The 19,032-nt window shown below is 49.3% G+C and overlaps 1 protein-coding gene across 3 annotated transcripts in view; it reads left to right on the forward strand.

Moving 5' to 3' along the window:
* Positions 1-19,032, forward strand: part of RDX (radixin) — a 1,120,111-nt gene that overhangs the window by 877,966 nt on the left and 223,113 nt on the right. For all 3 annotated transcript variants that reach the window (XM_069639966.1, XM_069639965.1, XM_069639967.1), the window contains one exon: positions 12,169-12,329. In XM_069639966.1, coding sequence (XP_069496067.1) covers positions 12,169-12,329 — 161 coding nt within the window. The remainder of the gene's footprint in view (positions 1-12,168; positions 12,330-19,032) is intronic.

The following is a 19,032-nucleotide window of genomic DNA, read 5'->3' on the forward strand; positions in this document are numbered from 1 at the left end:
TACCCCAGCCTTCATAGCGGAGACATTGTGTGTGTCAGACTGGAAGTGCTCCCTGTATCTGAAAGATGCCTACCTACACATCCCGATCTGGGAACCCCATCGGTCCTTCCTAAGGTTCAGGATCATGTGTTTTCACTATCAATGCTGGGTTCTACCCTTTGGAATCAATTCGGCCCCCGGGGCCTTTACAAGGCCAATTAACGCTGTGGCAGCCCTACCCGGCTACTCCGGACGAGATCTCCGGAGGCGGTCCAGCATACGGCCTCCACTCTCATGGATAGACTTTACGACCTGGGATTTTCTATCAATCTCAAAAAGTCACAATTGTTGCTGACGCAGAGTCTGACCTTCCTGGGCCTTATCTGGGACACAAGCTCTGAGAGGATTTTCCCCTCAGCGGACAAGATCGCAGCTATCAAGAGGGCCACTGGACCTTTTCTCAGCAGCTGCTTGGAGTCCTGGCCGCATGTGTCCTTGCAGTGCCACATTCAAGCCTCAAAATGAGAAGGCTGCAGCTACACTTTTCAGCCTCCTGCAACCAGAAGAAGGGATTTCAGGCAGAGCAGGTCAGCATACCGCATCATCTCCACCAGGATCTAGTCTGGTGGGGTACAGACAACAACCTACGGATAGGCAGGCCCTTCCGGCAACCAACATCTCAGGTCACCATTACCACAGACTTGTGGGGGGGGGGGTTACCCTGGACAGCCACAGTGTCCATGGATCACGGTCTTGTCAGGAACAACAGGCGCACATCAACTGGCTCGATGATGGCTAGCTGGCTTGCTGTCAAAGCCTTCCTACCCATGTTCACCGGCAAGGCAATTCTCATTCAAACAGACAGCTCCACCTGCATGCATTACATCAACAGGCAGGGTGGCACCCGGTCCCCTCCCCTCTGCAGACTGGCGATCAACATTTGGGAGTGTGCTCTGTTGAACAACATGCACCTTTCGGCAGTCCACCTCCCGGGGGAGTCCAACCTAGAGGCGGACAGGCTCAGCAGGCTGGGTGAGGACAACTACGAATGGCAGTTGAATGAGGAGGTCCTTTAGGGGATCTTCATCAGGTGGGGTCACCCGCAGGTGGACCTGGTGGCAACCAGTACCAACAAGAGGTGCCCCCAGTTCGCCTCTTGGCTGGGGCAGGGCAGGGGTTCGCTAGACGTTCCAATGCAGATCCCGTGGAACAACATGAGCGCGTACGCTTTTCCCCCCACACCCCTGGTGCACAGTGTCATCTGCAGGATCAGAGTCGCAGGACCTTTGCATCATCCTGATAGCTCCATGGTGGCCAGCAAGACCATGGGTCTCGGAACTTCTCAGCCTGGCGGACAAGGTCCCAGGACACCTCCCGGTGGGTCCAGCACACCTACTGTCCCAGCAGGGGGGCACAGTGATTCACCCCGCCCTGCAGAAGTCAGCCCTTGCAGCGTGGTTCCTGAATAGGTCACCATGAAGCATGTGCACCTGTCACAGATTAACCTGGCTATCATACAGGGGGCTAGGAGCGAAGCTACCAGGATCTAGTACAAATGCAAGTGGACCAGGTTCTCTCACTGGGCAGAATCAAAGGCTATTGATCCCTTGACTTAAACATTGGACGACGTTCTATCCTTTTCTGCACACCTTGCACATTCAGGGGTGCAGGTGGACACATGCCGCCATTGGGGCTAATAAGAATTCTGAAGAGGAAGTATTTTCATCCTCAAATCCGGTGGTTAAGAGGCACTTGGCGGCCCTGACTAGACTGTAGCCACCTATCAAGAAACCACACCCTGTGTGAGACCTTAATGTGGTCCAGGGCGCCCTGGTGCATAAACCATTCTTACCTATGTCATCCGCGGACATCAGGCTAGTTACAATTAAGATGGCCCTGCTAGTGGGCCTTACCTCGGCATGTTGAATCTGTGAAATCCAGGCGCTGGTGGCTTCAGAGCCATATACTACATTTCACAAGGACAAGGTGGTGCTCAAAACACACCCGGCATTTCTACCTAAGATTGTTTCCTCTTTTCACCTAAAGGAGGAGATAGTGTTATTGACTTTCTTTGCGGACCTTAAGGATGATGCTCAGAGGGTATTGCACTGTCTGGATGTCAGACGTACACTAAGTTTCTACCTGGATTGAACCAAGAGCTTCCATTAAAAAAAAACACCCTCTTCATCACCTTTGGGCGGTCAAAACCAGGTGGTCAGGCCTGCAAAGCTTCCATAGCAAGGTGGATGGTTATGCCCATTAAGGAGGCGTGTGAGGGGTAGCACAAACCATTGCCAGCAAACGTGCATGCCCACGCCATCAGAGTTAAAGCCAAGGCGGTAGCTTTCCAAACACACGTTCTGTGGCAGGTTATCGGCAAAGTGGCTAGGTGGGCTCCTCCCTCGGTCTTCTGCAAGCACTACTGCTTGGATGCCAGCGCCAGGTCGGACTCAGCGTTTGGTCAGGCAGTGTTAATGAACCTGTTTTCTTAAGCGGGGCAACTCTCCACCCTAGGCCTACATTGAGTTTTAATCGCCCATACAGTATGGAGGAAAGGGGACCGGACATACGAGTAATTATACGTTACTCACCGTAGTGACTAACGTACTCCTAGTCCATAGTCCGTTTTACTCCATACGTCTCACCATCCTCCCCCCTAATAAGACTGGTGTCATTAGGCAATGTTTATATTGTCAACACATCAAAGGGGACTGAGGAGTGCCGCCGGTGGGCGGAGTCTGGGAAGCGCATACCCACGCGCATCTAAATTTAAAGGGGGAGATGATTTTTCTGCTGAAAAAGGTTCTGTCTCCTGTCCCTATCAAGGGATGCCCATACAGTATGGAGGAAAGGGGACTATGGATTAGGAGTACGTTATTCACTATGATGCATAATTTATAATTTGGTGGTTAAGCCTGATATTACACCTGCTCCTACAGGAGAGGCAGAGGGGTATTCCAAAAAGGCTGAAGACTCCTGTACCAGAATCCCTCCTGGGCCATAAGGTCCATCTTTTGGGGGTTCTGGAGAAAAGCCTATTGCAGGTTCAGAGGTTCAAGTATTCGGGGCATCTTCGGTGGCAGACCCCATCTCCCAAGAGAGAAAATTCCTCATGGTAGTTATAAGACCTATAGTCTGCGAAGACTGGCCCACAACAAAGGTAGTCTGGGAATCACAAAAGTATAATCTGCCTTTTCTGGGAGTTTACCAAACACTAACTTTGTGACTTAACCCACAGGTGATTAGTTACCCTGGTTTCTAGTCTGGGAAGGGCAAGTGTTAAGTAAAACCTGCTATTTTGGGGATTGAGGGCCACCTTCTGGGGCTCTTCAGCATTTTAAACCTCTCCCCCCTCCTTCCCTCACCCCCACCTGTCTTTTTTTGGCTCTTTGTTCACTTTAGGTCGCATTGGCGGGTAGGAGGACAGAGAGCCTGGTAAGCCATTTCACTAAGAGGTTTATGTTAGGCAAAGTTTGTATGCAGTACCCTCTGGGACCACTACACACAACTCGGACTAAGGTTATAGGAAACCCAACCTTTTGTATAAGCTTGTACTACACAATTCTGGTAGCGTGTTTTGCAGCCAGGCTTATCGCAAGAGGGGTCAATGTGAGCTGTATTGGAGTGACACAGAGATTCACAGTTACAAGTATTCAAATAAACTCTTACACTCAAAGTTACTCTCATAAACAATTATTAATTCATCAGTCAGTTAGAATAAGCCTTCTTCAGAAGGGAGCAATATAATAGTAACACACAAATACACTTCAGTACTGTACACTCTTAGTTTCTAAATCAGTAAAGACCCTTTTGAGGTGGCCCACAGACACAACCCAGAGAAACACCTAGAGCTTCTTTTTGATCGGACTCAGAGTCCCAAAGCTTTGTCCGACCGTTAATGCTAAGACTTTCTATCACAGTTCATGGAGAAGTATTTAAACAAAAAGTTCCCATCCATATGGTATCTATGTACCACTCCTACACACAAGACTGCTCTCCATGTAGGAAGAACACCCTACCCCTGCCTATGTGATGCCTTCTATCCCTAGGCTACGAGTGGCGTATCGTCTATCTAACAGGGGATAGGAAAGAGGCTGACCCTATCTAATCTTCTTTCAAACCATGTAGTCAAAGCATACCAATTACGAAACAAAAAGTAGTACAGCTGTAAAGGCTAAAAAAGGCTGATAAAAGGAGACGCAATGTGCATTATATCTGTCTCTGTTCAAATGGTGGTGCACTGTCCTCACACCAGGATTTCCTTCTTTATTTTAATTACCATTATTGGGAGGCAGACACAACCATTAGGAGCCCATACAGAGTAGTCAGCGATATGAAAATGCTCTCGCTAGAGAATGCAACATAAGTCTACTTTAGGCTAAAAGTATCACTCATTGTTAAACATGTCCCAATTCAATTTTGTTGGACATTGTCTTTAGCATGAGATCCCTCATGCCCTGTGTTATCGACTGGTTTAAATGATTCTTGTAATTGGGATCATCATCTTCAGGACCTGTTATTTATCATTGAGGAGTTCCTCAGACGGTTGTCTCTGCAGCACTTCTGCTACCTAGGGGTAAAGCGACAAAAGCAAGGATTCAGGGTCTAAAACAAACCTCTGAGCTATAGCTACAAACCAAATTGGTGAAGGATATTGGGGTGTGTAAGTAAGTTACTGTGCTTCTTACTCATAAGATAGCTGTGTGCTATAGAATCACTGAAACCCATCTATGGGCTCCAAGTTCATGCATTTGTGACAAATGGGACCCGGGAAAGGGGTGAGGTGGGATAAGGACAAAGTGAATGCCCAGTTCAATGTCATGGGTGGGCTCATGCAACACCAAAATAGTGAGCTGGACTATCTCGTATAGTCAGTGGTGCTTCCACAATCTGTACTGTGCATGATGGGGCATAGGTTTAAATCACACATCCTTACCCAGCGGCTGTGTATGGTGTCTTACAGCACGGCAGTTGTTTAATATAAGTGGGAAACCAGCTGTCTGCAATCCCATCTGGTGATCAATGGCAGGGGAAACTTCCTAGCATTAGCTAGGGTGCTGGAGACATTAATATCTTACTGTTAGCATTTGGAATATGGTAAAAGGCAAAGGTCATTAGAACAACAAGAGACCACAAATATTCTTAAGCAGGCAAATACTTTGGGATCCCTCAAGAAGAGTCCTACAATTCAATAGGCTAAGCCAAAGTCAATGGGCAAAAGTCTTGTATAGGATGAAGCACTTCTGGTAAGTAAATGGAAAAGTCTTTGTACAAGTTCTTAGGAGCCTTTGATGAAAAGAAGAATCAAATGTTAGGCCACAAGCTGATTAGACTTGTGAGTTGTAGAAGTTGCAAGCACTCTACAGTAAGAGGTAAGTTCTCTCAGGCTTTTTACAGTACCTTAGAAATGAAGAAAAGATGCAGCTGGTGACTTCTGTTCCTGTGCAGCTCTGCAGATCTCCCTGTTCCTGGGCCTCAGTCGTAGGGACAAGAGGGAGGACGTCAGGGGACTCCTGCAATCCACTGGGATGGTCAAAACTCACAACTGGCAAACTTCACTTTCAGTGGCTGTTCAGTGTTTCAGCTCCTTGCGTCTACCGCAAATAGCAACACCGCGGTTCCTGGCTGTCGAGATGGACTTTCCTTGCTTCTGGGGTCCCACACTCTGTTGAGGGGGCTCAGGCCTGGTCAGTCCTGCTTCCTGGCAGTCCGGAGGATCTTCCTGAAGCTCTAGGCCAGCTTAAAAGCAGCGTGCACAATCTTGTGTTCCTCTCCTTGGTTATACGATTTCCAGCAGCAACTCTGTGGAAATTCAACCAGCTCCGAGATGGATGTCTAGGTGGCTTACTTTGGAGTTGATTGGTCTCACCAATTCAAGGGGAGAAGTGGTCCGTGCAGGGGCTTCTCCGTTGATGCGAACTTGGGGTTTCGGCACTGCAGCAGGGCTTCACTGGGCAAACCAACAGTCCAGGAGTTGCAGCAGGCGTCCTCTTCAAGTTGTTCTTCGGTTCCTTCCTTCGTCCAGTGGTTGACTCTGCCTTCCAAGCCAAAAGACTCGCCTTTTATCCAGTTCTCTCCCATTCATTCCAGCCTAGCTGTCAGTCAGCCGGTCAATCACCACAGAGTGCATTTGCGTCTCCTAGGAGACTAAGCACAGGGAGTTTTGGGCACCTCCCTCACTTTCTGCCTACCCCAGACACCCTGGAGCCAGAGGCGGGCTTCACTTGTGAATCCCGCCAAAGGCAAAATGAACAAAGAGACCAAACATGGTTTGGCACGCAGAGTAAATCTCAAAAAGGACCTTTCCACAAAGAAATGGCGTAAAAAGAAGACCACGCCATTTTGACAAAAATGGCACCCTTTGGGTGCTTTACTGCAGCCGCGAAAGCAGCCCACAGTAAATGCACACCACAATAGTTAAAATGGGGAGAAATGAAGACTGGGGCCATTTTGACAAAAATGGCACCCTTGGGTGCTTTACTGGAGCTGCGAATGCAGCCCGCGGGAAATGCACACCATGGTAGTTAAAACGAAACCATTGCCACCAGCCATTCAGTGAGAAAAGGGTAAACATAAACATGTTACATGAGAAGCTAGACAAAGGGGATACTAGGTAACCCTTCCAGCACTCTATTGTAAGATAGTGTGTGCTGGGTCTAGAAAGTTACAATGGTAAGTAAGGTCAATTTTACTTTACTGCTCTTAGAAACAGGAGTTTATCCAAGAGAAGGTATTTCCTGTGTCACTGCACTGAAGGTGCTGTGTGACACAATCTAAAAGATGATGCTGATGGAGTTTGTCAGACTCCACAACCAAAAGAAACATTGTTCAAAATCACAATAAAATACATGAGAGAGTGGGAAGAAGGGTCACACACTCTCCATGTTAAAACAATCAAGTCCTCAAAATCCAGCAAAGTTACTGGGGGTCTCTAAGGTGGAGGAAATTAGCACATTACTGAGAATTCTCCATAAGAGTTTATTAAGGAAAAAGAAAAAGCCCATCTTTCCCTATGCTATTAGGTGTCACTACCTAACTAGCAAAGGTGCTTGGCCGTCGTCAGTGAATGTCTTAACAGAATCTGTCCGCTGTCCAAACTAAACCTAGTCGACCCTATCACTATATCAACTAAAGACTGGAGAATTACTATCTTCTCCTGTTTTTTTTTTTTTTTCTTGCAAAGTTATGTTTTAGTAACTGATCTTTAGATAGTCTCTATGGTGACCATTTTTATCAGTTCATATAGTTCATTGAACACTCATCGGTGTTTTGGTTTTCTCTCTCTTTGGTGGTTACCTTTTATGGTTTTATTCTTCTCCTCTTGATTCTCTCTACAGAGATTTGTTCTGTGATCTTCCCGTTATGAGTTATATAATGTATGAGTCTCTTTATTTCGACTTGGATGAGTATGATTGGTCCCATAATGATTCTCTATTCCCCTCCTGGCTCTGCTGTTTTTCCTGTTGCCTTGCGCTCTTAGGAATAACGTCACTGCAGCTTCTACTTGCTCAGGGTTTGTTCTCTCCTTCGTAAGTGCGGCCTCTCGTTCTGCAACAATGTCTCTTCTTGTGCCGTCGTCTAGGATGGTCACTCAGTATTTCTAATACTGCTAGGTTCCACGTCTCCACTTCCGGCACTGGTTTTGGCATTGTTCATTGGACTTCTGGTACACCACAAGTCTTTAGTGGTCACACCACCACCTTCTTTGTCTCTCTCTCTCTCAGGCCTCCAGGACGTTCCGCGTCAACATTCACTTCTCTCGCTTTTCTCAAGGTAAGGTGCTAAGCGTCTAAATCTGCTTCGGGTTCCTTTCTGCTCACAGGGCGCTGAGCGCCCAGCTCTCTCTCTGTATCAAGCAGTCTTCGCATTTTGTAACTTGCTGGCTTTTGTCTTCACCAGTCTCTTCCCTCCTTTTGCGTGACATAGCGTTGGGACTTCCCTGACGTACGTCCGGGTCTTCCTCTTTCTCGTATGGTTCCTCTTCTCTGTATATCATCCTCTTCGTCCCAGTTGAGGGTGATTTTTCCATTAAAGAAATATTCACCGTCTCTGGGTAACAATAGCACATATATATATTTTTTTTTCATACATGTTCCCATAGAAGATGTTTGAAGAGTTGTTATTGGGTTGTTTCATGGGGAGTTCCTCACAGGAACAGGAATCCTTGTCCCAAAAGGGGGGAGTATCTCCCGCTGAGGTCCCACTTGCCTCGACACCTAGAGAGGATGTTGCAGAGTGGCCTCACCTTCCTAGCCTCACGGGTAGGGGAATGGGGGCTCTCCATTGGGGAGAAGGGACACATTCCTGTGAATCATCACAGTGGCCAAAGGGACCTATCCTGAAATGCCCATGCCATTATGTCCCTTTTTACCTAGTATAAGGTATTTGTTGGCCTCTAAAGTGCCCAGTCCCAAGGGTGCCTCTCAAGCCCCCCATTTCTGCTCTAGAGAGATTGTCACTGAAATTATTAATGGTGTTTTACTTTTGGCTTCACCAAGGATGCAAGCCATATTACTGCATTGGTAGCCCAATGCAGCTTTTTGGTAGCCATTGCGGTACCAATTTTCTTTTTTTTAATCCTGCTCCAGACTATTTTGTTTTTTTAGGACTTCCCTTTGTCTAGGTGACCACGAGGTAGGCTCAAAATGGCCCTTCTGGCCACGTGGCCTCTTTGTGAGCACATCATGGCCGCCTCCATGCTGGCCCTAATTGGGTTTTGCTAGTAGAGGTCCTTAAACAAGCTCTCTCTACCTGATTGGGTGGCTTCTGCTGTGTGGAAGCCCCAGTGACCAACCTCATTTGACCCTCTACCTCAAGTCCCATTTTGGGATTGGCTGGCTGGCTTTTGGCAAAGGCCCTTTCACAGGGGTATTTTAGATTCTGCTCTGCCCTTAACTCACGCTATTGCTGCTGTGATCCCGGAACTATGAGGTTGATGGGTCTGGCAACCTGCTGAAGGAGCTTTCCCGCTGAACAAATCATTTGTGGCATCCATACTTGGGAGAGTTGTGCTGGACCTCTCCACCCTTAACCTCTCCCTTTTCAAAAATTCAAGATGGTGACGCCAGCTCTCATTGCAGAGACACCAGACAGGGGAGATTGGATGTGCTCCCTGGATCTGAAGGATGCTTATCTACACGTCCCGATTTGGCAGCTGCATCGCGCCTTCCTGTGCTTTGGGATCATGGGCTCCCATTTCCAGTACAAGGTGCTACCCTTTGGCATCAACTGAGCCCCCAGCATATTTACCAGACTCATGAATGCGGTGGTAGCCCTTCTCAGGGCCACCACGTCTACCCGTACCTGGACGACTCGCTCGTCAGGGCGAGATCTCTGGAGGCTGTACACCACACGTCCGCCGCATTTATGAACACACTCCACAACCTGGGGTTTGCGATCAACCTCAAGAAGTCTCAGCTGCAGCCTACGCCGAACCTGACCTTCCTGGGCCTCATCTGGGACACATGCTCATAGAGAGTCTTTCCCTTGGAGGACAAGATTATGGCCATCAAGAGACCCACTACTCACTTCCTTACCAGGGCAGTGACCTTGGCCTAGTGGTACCAGCATTTATTAGGTATCATGGCAGCGGTCCTACTAGCCGTACCCCACACAAGACTCTGGATGAGGAGATCACAGCTGCACTTGGCAGCCTCGTGGAATCAGGAGAAGGGCTCACAAGCAGAGTTGGTCAGCATTTCTCCTTCTCTCCACTCGGACCTCACATGGTGGTCCAGGGACTGCGACCTGCACACGGGCAAGCCCTTCCGACAGCCTGCCCCGCACCATCACTACAGACTCTTCCCTCGAGGGCTTTGGGGCCACTTTGGACAGCCACACTGTCCTTGGAGTCTGGACCTCGGCAGGAGCAGGAGTCGCAGATCCACTGGCTGGAAATTAAAGCCATCTGGCTTGCTCTCAGAGCTTTCCTTCCGCTCATTGGGGGCAAGATTGTCCTTATCCAGGCCGACAACTCCACCAGCATGTACTATGTCAAAAAGCAGGGGTGTACCAGGTCCCCTCCACTGTGCAGCCTAGCGGTTAGCATGTGGGAATGGGCCCCGGAGAACAACATCTACCTTACAGCCGTCCCCCTCCCGCCTGAGTCCAACTTGGAGGCGGACTGGCTCAACAGACTGGGAGCGGACAATTACGAATGGCAAGTGAATAACCAAGTGCTGCTGTAGATCTTCAGCAGATGGGGGCATCCGCAAGTGGATCTTTTTGCCTCCCGGGAGAACAGGAAATGCCAACAGTTCGCTTCCTGACAGGGGTAGGGCCCCCGGCTCCCTGGGTGATGCCGTCCAGATACGGTGGGACGGCATGGCAGCCTATGCCTTTCCTCCCACACCCCTGATCCAGAGGGTGATCTGCAAGATAAAGGAATCTTGACACCTCAGCATCATTCTGATAGCTCCTTGGTGGACGGCTAGACCGTGGTTCTCCGAACTTCTCAGCCTCACGGATAGACCACCCATTAACCTCCCAATGGGCCCAGCTCACCTTCTGGCGCAGTAGGGGGGCAGAGTCATCCACCCCTTTCGACAGAAGTTAGCCCTCAAAGCCTGGTTCCTGAACAGGTCACGCTCAAGCACCTGAGCATTTCTCAGGCTAACTTGGAAATCGTTCAGGGCGCCAGGAGCAAGGCTACCAGGAGCCAGTACAAGTGTAAATGGACTAGGTTTCGTCATTGGGCCGACTCTAAGGAGATCGACCCTGTTACATGCACACTGGGTGATGTGCCCTCCTTCTCGGCACACCTTGCGCACTCAGGCGTACAGGTGGACACATGATGCACCTATCTGGCAGCCATAGGGGCCTAAAGAAATTTGGAGGAGGAGTTCTTCTCCTCTTCCAACCCGATAGTCAGGAGACATTTGGCAGGTTTGTCCAAGCTCTACCCGCCCATCAAAGCCACAACACGTGTGGGACCTAAATGTGGTGTTGGGCGCCTTGGCTCACAAGCCCTTCGAGCCAATGGCATCCGCGGACATCAGGCTGGTCACCATTAAGACAGCTTTGTTAGTGGGCCTCACCTCTGCTTGCAGAGTCAGCACGATCCAGGCTCTAGTGGCCTCAGAACACTATACCACTTTTCACAAGGATAAGGTGGTCCTGCGGACACACCCTACGTTCCTACCTAAGGTACCCCCCGCTTTCCATCAAACGAGGAAATTGTCTTGCCTACATCTTTTGCTGACCCTAAGGACGAGGCTCAGAGTGTCTTGCACTGTCTGGATGGCAGACGTGCTCTGAAGTTCTATCTGGACAGGACCAAGAGCTTCCGCAAGTCAGATGCACTGTCACCTGCGGGGGCTGCTCCAGGCCTAAGTATCCGGCACCCAAGGCTTCAATTGCACGATGGATGGTTTCAGCCATCAAGGAGGCCTACGAGGGGCAGCACAAGCCGCTGCCAGCTAACGTGCATGCTCACGCGGTCAGAGGCAAGGCCACGGCCATTGCATTCCAACGGCAGGTTCCGTGGCAAGTCATCAGCAGGGCGGCCACCTGGGCCACCCCTTCGGCTTGCTGCACGCATTACTGTTTGAACACCGGCTCCAAGTCTTATGCGGTCTTCGGACAGGCGGTTCTAAGGAACCTGTTGGGTCTCCTCTCCACCCTGGGGTTACATTCAGTTGTAATCGCCCATGCAGTATGGAGGAAAAGGGATGGGATGTAAGAATAGTGAATAGTTACTCACCATAGTGACTAACATACTCTTAGTCCATAGTCCCCTATCCTCCATACATCACACCATCTTCCCCCCTAATAATACTGGTGCAATTAGGCAATGTTAAATATTGTCGGCGCATGAATGGGGTCTGAGGAGTGGCGCCGGTGGGTGAAGTCAGGGGAGCTCATGCTCCCAGGGCCGCGCCCCCGTACGCCTCTAAATTTAAAGGGGAAGACGTTTTTTCTGGTGAAAAAGGTTCTGTCTCCCGTCCCTAGATGGGGACCCCATGCAGTATGGAGGAAAGGGGACTATGGACTTAAGAGTACGTTAGTCACTACGGTGAGTAAATATGAATTTTTGTAGCCTGAGTATTATGTACAAAAGTGTGATTCTATATTTACATTGAAGGTGTTGAGTGAAAGCTAGCAACCTTTCAACATTATAAAGGCTATATTTATGCTGTATTTAATTTAGAGCTGAAGTACATAAAGGTTTATGCATTATGTATTGGGCAGAGTTGGAAGAACAGACTCGAAAAGCACTAGAACTGGATCAGGAACGAAAACGAGCAAAAGAAGAGGCAGAACGCCTGGAAAAAGAACGTCGCTCTGCAGAGGAAGCCAAGGCTGCCTTAGCAAAACAGGCAGCTGATCAGATGAAAAATCAGGAGCAGCTGGTAAGGAACTGCATCAGTTTAAAGATTGCAAAATACAGCAAAGAGACATCAATGCTGCCACGCATCTTTCCTTTGGCTGGGAAAACATTTGGGTATTTGAGCTGCTTGTTTGCATTTTAACACCCAAGAAAGGTATTTTGAAAATAAATGCTGTACACTGTAGGAGGATGTCCATTTTAATGTTAGTTTCAAATTGGGGGGAAACCAAAATACAGCACATGCCTCTCAGTGAGTTTCAAGAATATCTTTCAAAAACAACTAAATGCCTACATCTGTTGTGATCTCACTGACCTTTTTCAAGCAAACAAAGCAAAATTTCTGCGGACATAGCACATTAATACGCACGTGAGTCAATAAATTACATGCTGTTTATCACTACTTAATAAGCACATACATGCTTTGGGCCAGGATTCATTAGCTGGGTGAGATTACTTTATGAATCCTCAACTGCAAGGGTATGGGTGAACCATAGTTTATCAAAATTCTTTATGCTTGAGAGAGGAACAAGACAGACCTGATCTCTGTCACCCTTTCCCTTCACACTCTGCTGTTAGCAGAGTGGGTGAGGAGTGCCCGGTTCCAGATGATCCGTGGGCCACAAAGATAGGATCTTGTTATTTGCTGACAATGTCCTTTTTTTGCCTGAGTGGTTCTGAATATTTAATACCAAGGGCTTTTGAAATGTTTGGCAGATTCAGAGAGCTTAGTGGTCTAGAACTGAGTTTGGAGAAATCTGTATGTTTTGTGTTGTTCTGAGAAATTAATTATGCTGGAGGGAGGGTTGCTTAGATTGCCATGGGGGGCCTTAGGTCCCTAGAATAGTGCTGAACATGCCATCTAACTTGCTATGGCAGGGTGACTTAATGCCCTGAACCTTCAAAAAATATTGCAGGCCAATACAGCTTGTGTCCGCTAATGACTGGCTCTTTCTAATTGAGGCAGATCCCTCGGTCAGAACAGATAAATGGTCCATGGATTTGCTATTGCTGCGCAAGATCTTATATGGCAGGAGGAATTTGTGGGAACTGTAGTAAAAACATGAGCACCATACTAAATCAATCGGATTGGGAGATCTAACCTTGAGGTAGACCAGCCGCTTTGGGGTAATAGACTATTACCCGAACTACAAGGAGTTCAGGGATTACGAGGATGGGTGGAGAAAGGGGTAATTTCTTGTGGGACCTAGTGGGGAACGGGCCATGTAAACATTCAGGGATCTGCAAAAACTGGTGCTCAACAATGGGAAGTTGTATTAATATCTTCAAATAAGGCATGTACTACATAGACCGCTCGGGGGAGTGGGATGTTTGCATTGCCCTCTTGTTAGGGTTGGTGGTGACTGAAAGATTTGAGGAGAAATTGAGGGCCTATTTTTTAATGGATTATTTCCTGGCACTGAGTCTTCATCTATGATACCCACATCCCAGCACAGCTGTTCTTTGGCATTGTTTCTGTCATTAAGGGGTAGGGGGGGCTGCGCAGGTCCGTCCAACACCTCAACGTGTCCTGCGCCGGATGTGACATCGGGATCAGTATAAGTAGTTGTGCTGCATCCATGACCTCAGTTCCTTTGTTCTGTGCACTCTGTTCGCTACCAGGAACATGCTCGTTGAGCAAAAACCTATTTCGTCATGCCGCCTCCGTCAAAGGCCTCTGGCTTCAAGCTCTGCATGGACTGCGGTATACATATGTCGGTCTACGATTCACACTGTGTGTGCTTGTACTGCCTGCGTGTTGACCACGGCCCCCAGGATTGTGGGTGTAAAAAATGTATGCCATTTAAGACGAGGAGGGCGAGCTTGTCCCTTTTAGTCTTGAACCAAATTTTGGTCCTAGGGAAGGGAGGGATTTTTACCTCAAGAGTTGTACGGGGGAGATGACATACTGGACGTGGCTTTTGACCTGCAAGGAGCCAGTGGTTTGGACACCTCCCCTGAGTTAGACATTCTGCCACCCACTACTACAGGCAGACTCAGCCCGCTTTTCAGCACCTCATGGCAAAGTTAGCAGATACCGTGGGTCTCTCGGCGCCGTCTAGTTCCACAGTGCAGTACAAACTCTGCGACATTCTGGATGATGCCCCGAAGAAAGAAACACTGCTGCCTTTGAACGTGGCAGTTGAGGCCCCAGTGTTGGAAGTGTGGGAGAAGCCTGCCTCTGTGGGCCCAGTGAACAGAGCTGGCAAGGAAGCACAGGCCTGCACCCTCAGATCCAGCCTTCCTCTCTGCCCAAGCTTCACCTGAAAGCCCTGGGAGTGCAGGCCGCAACAGTGTGCCTGAAAACATTTACATTCCGATCCCTTCCACCGGACAGGGAAAGCAAGAGCCAAGAAGGTGTTTTGGCGTCGGGCAGTCTTGCACTGCATGCAGTGAATGTGTCTTGCGCCAGGGCAAAGTTCTCTTTTGGCCTCTGTCTCCTGTAGCCGGTGCGGCTAAGGAGGTCCCAGAAGGGGGAGATGAGGGATGGATTTCTGTCCCTCATCTCAAATGGTAAGGCAGTGGCGCAGCAGATGCAATCCGGCTTCGACACTGTGGACTCTGTGAGCAGATCCATGGCTACTGGCACTGTGGTTCTTCAGACTTCAGGGTTTGCGCCCCACATGCAGCCAAGGTTGCTTGATATGCCGTTTGACAGCCAAAACTTGTTTGGATCCAAGGCAGGAGACACCCTCCAGAAGGTCCAGTCATCTAAAACTACTGCAAAGTCCTTGGGACTTGCAGGCCAGCAGTCTACCACAAAATCCTGCTCACGAGGCAGGGGTTTTCGCCCCATTCCATCTTTTACCTACTGGGGCTGTGGGTAGGCCGCTCCGCAAAGAGGCCAAGGTAGATGCTTTCTAAAGGGTAGAGGTGGAAGGTTATCCTTGTTTGGCAGGGAGTGGACAGAGACCACTCCCGATGCTTGTGCCATGCAGGTCACCAATCAGGGGTATTGCCTACCTTTTCTACAATGCCCACCGGACCAATGTCCTCGATCCACCCCTCTTTCTCCAGACCCTATACTGTTGAGGAGGTCTGTCAGCTAATGCCGAAGAATGCTATTGAACTGGTTCCAAGCGCAGAACGAGGGAAGTGGTGGTACTCCACCTACTTTCTGGTGCCCAAGAAGGACTGAGGCTTGTTCCCCATTCTGGATCTGCAGTTGCTGAATTTGATCCTTCGCAAGGACACTTTTTTTTTTTTATAACTCTGTTTATTGAATTTAAACAACACAACGACAACGTAGATATTAAACATAGACATTCATCAGAAAGAGAAAAACAAGGCAATATCGACAGCGGCAAGGGCACTGCAGGGTCAAGGGGCCGTGAGACAGTTGCGAGACAAAGAAATGCTGGTAACACAGGTTGCGACTCACGTCCTCAAGTAAGGGGAGGGGTAAGGAGAGGGGGGGAAGAGGAGGAGGGGAAATGGGAGAGGATGGATTTCAGTGAGCATCGAGCCATTTACCCCATAGCTTTTCAAATTTACGGGGGCAACCCCACGCATTATAGATCTGGCGCTCTGAAGCTGCACATCTGTCCAGTTCATTGCTCCAGCGGTTCGGGCACAGTGGGTCTGCAGAGCCCCAGTTGGCCGCGATGAGTCTTTTGCCCGCCCCCAGTCCCCCTAGAAGACTTGTAACATTTGATAGTCCCAGATCATATGGTAGAAGGTGGCCGGCTCAGTTTTGCATCTAATGCATGTCCCATCCTCGGATCCCCTCCCCCCCCCCCCACATCTGGCCATGTCAGTGCGTGAATAATAAGAGCGATGGAGGATTCTCAGTTGTATTAGTCTGAGCTTGGTTTCTATTCCAATTTCTCTATGGGACATTAATGCATCTATCCAGTCTTCAGGTTCCAGTTCGCCTAAGTCTCTTTCCCACCTTTCTTTCAGCCTATCGAGTTGTGTGGCCCCGAAGGAGTTGAGGGCCTGATAGAGGGTAGAGGTGACCCTGGAGGGAATTTGTTGCGGGAGGACATTGGTCTCGATAGGAGAGCAGGGGGGTATAATTGTTGTGTCAGGGAACTGTGTGCGGATGGCATAGGCCAGCTGCGCATGCCGAAACTGGTCCATAGGCGCCAAGCCGAATTGCTCTTGCATGGTCTCAAAGTTTAGGAGGTGACCCCCTGGATCACATGTGCTAGTGTATTTATCCCTTTTGCTCCCCAGTGTTCTGAAAAGCCCATTTTCACTATTTCCGGGAGGTGCGCATTCTGCCATATGGGTTGGGATAATGTTGGCCTCCCCTTGCAGCCGACCAGTTTATGTGCGTCCCGCAAGGCGCCGCGGATATGGTGCGTTATTTTTGGTAGCGTCGGGAGTTGGTTGCATACAGGATCTGCAGTGGGGGTATTGGGGACATGGTCTCTATTTCAATACGGATGTGTGGTAGTGTGGGATCTGCATGTAACCAATCGTTTACCACCCCGATCTGTGTCGCTAAATAATACGTGCGTATGCAGGGTAGGCCGATACCTCCCTCCCATACCGATCTTTGGAGCGTATTAATGGCAATTCTGGGTTATTTCCCTCCCCATAGCAGTGTGCAAAGATTCTTATCAATAAGTGTGAAAGTTTCCCGGGGGATAGTGAGCGGGGCGTTTTGGAGAACATACAGGAGTCTGGGGAGGGTCATCATCTTGAATAGCGCGGCCCTACCTATTAGAGATCGGGGGAGTGATTGCCAGTGGGAGACATCTCTATTAAACCGCTCTATTACGGGCTGAAGGTTGAGTTGGAGGAACCCTTCTAGTGTCGGGTCGAGCCGTATGCCCAGATATTTAAATTCCCTGATACAGACATGGTATGGGCAGGTCTCTGGGATCGCAGACTCGCCATCTTGGATCGGGAAGTAAATGGTTTTGGCCTCATTCACCTTTAGGCCCGCAAAGTTTTGGTATTCCTTAAGGATAAGGGAGACGGTCGGCATGAGGTACTCGGGTTGCTAAGGTATACAAGGAGGTCATCCGCGTAGAGCGAGAGTCGTTCCTCGCCTCCCCCCGGCTAGGCAAATCCGGACCAATTATTGTTTGCCCTGAGTTCTATTGCTAGTGGTTCGATGGCAAGGAGGAAGAGGAATGGGGACAATGGGCACCCCTGCCTAGTACCTCGGCCTAGAGGAAATGGTTTGGAAGACCTAGCGTTTACCCTCACCATGGCCTCAGGGGATGCATCGAGGAGTTTGACCCATGATATGAATGTTTTCCCAAGGTTCATTCGAGCCATGATTGCCCATAAGGCGTCCCATCCCACAGAATCAAATGCCTTCTCAAAGTCCACTGCCAGGAGGGCCAGTGGAGCCTGTATTTCTGTGGCTCTGCTCAGGGCAAGTTGAATTCTGCGTAAGTTCATGCGGGTGGATTTATTGGGCATGAATCCACTTTGATCTGGGTGGACGAGAGTCTCAATCATCTTCAATAGTCTATTAGCGAGTGTTCTGGCGAGGACCTTGGCTTCTCCGTTGATCAGTGAAATGGGACGGTAGGAGGCGCATTCCTATGGGGTTTTCCGGTTTTATGTATGACAACTATGCACGCCCTCCTGAGGTCCTGGGGAGAGTGCCCCTTGTTCTTTACTACGTAGGAACATGCAGTGCATATGAGTCGATAGTGTGCCACCGAGGCATTTCCAGGTCTCCGTGGGGAAGCCGTTGGGGCCCAGAGTTTTCCCGGATTGAAGCTTCAGTCTCTGTGATTTCAGAGTTCAGGAGGTCTGATTGGTGTTGTGAGAGTTTCGGGATCTCAATCTGGTCAAGATAGCAAGAGGGCTCGAGTGCAGGGCTTCCGGTGGGCGGAGTATAGAGTTTCTTGTAGTAAGCAGCAAATGCTTCCACTATGTCAGAGTCTTCCGTCAGCAATGTTCCCTCTGGAGATTTGAAAGCACGCAACTGTCCTCTGCTTTGCTCACGTTTCTCCAACCAGGCCAGGGTTTTATTTGCTTTATCACCTCATTCATAAATTTGGCTCCGGACTAGCTGATGGGCTGTTCGTTTGTGCGTTGTCCAGAGCTATGTTGCTGAGGGCATCTTGTGCCATGATCATGGCCTCCTTTGCTTTTTGAGTGTTGTGTGCTAGGATTTGCCGTTCGCATTCCAGGACTTGTGCTTCTGCTTCCCTGACCTTTTGGGAATGTCGTTTCCGGTGGGCGGAAACCGCCGAGATAGCTTCTCCACGGAGGACCGTTTTATATGCCTCCCAGATCGAGATCGGACATTCCACTGAGCCTTCGTTTATTTCGAAGTATTCTGCCGTCTTTTTGTCAAGTTCTTCCGCGATTTCAGGGAGCCGCAAGTGGTATGTGCTCAAGCGCCAGTTGCCATCCGGGTGTTGGCAGGCATTCTTCATGCGTATAAGGAGCGAAGAGTGGTCCGAAATTCCCCTTGCGAGGAATTCAGCAGATAGAAGTCTGTGGTTTGTGCTACAGGGGATGAAGGCATAATGAATCCTTGAGAGTGATTTATGCACGCTGGAAAAAAAGGAGAAGCCAGCCTCGTCGCCATGGAGTGAGCGCCATGTGTCTGTTAGCCCCTGTGCATCGGCAAACGTGGCGAGCGATGTCAGGGCAGGTCGGCTTCCAGGTCTCCTATAAGACCTATCGACTGTGACATCCATCACTTCGTTGAAATCTCCTTCTATCACCCACAGGTTGGCCTCTTCTTCCAGGAGCAAGTTCCGCAGTTCGGTCAGCAGTTCTTTCGTGAGCGTGGGGGGGGGCGTAGA

Source organism: Ambystoma mexicanum, chromosome 7q (genome assembly GCF_040938575.1).
Source record: "Ambystoma mexicanum isolate Mex_15411 chromosome 7q, UKY_AmexF1_1, whole genome shotgun sequence".
NCBI classification, from domain to species: domain Eukaryota; kingdom Metazoa; phylum Chordata; class Amphibia; order Caudata; family Ambystomatidae; genus Ambystoma; species Ambystoma mexicanum.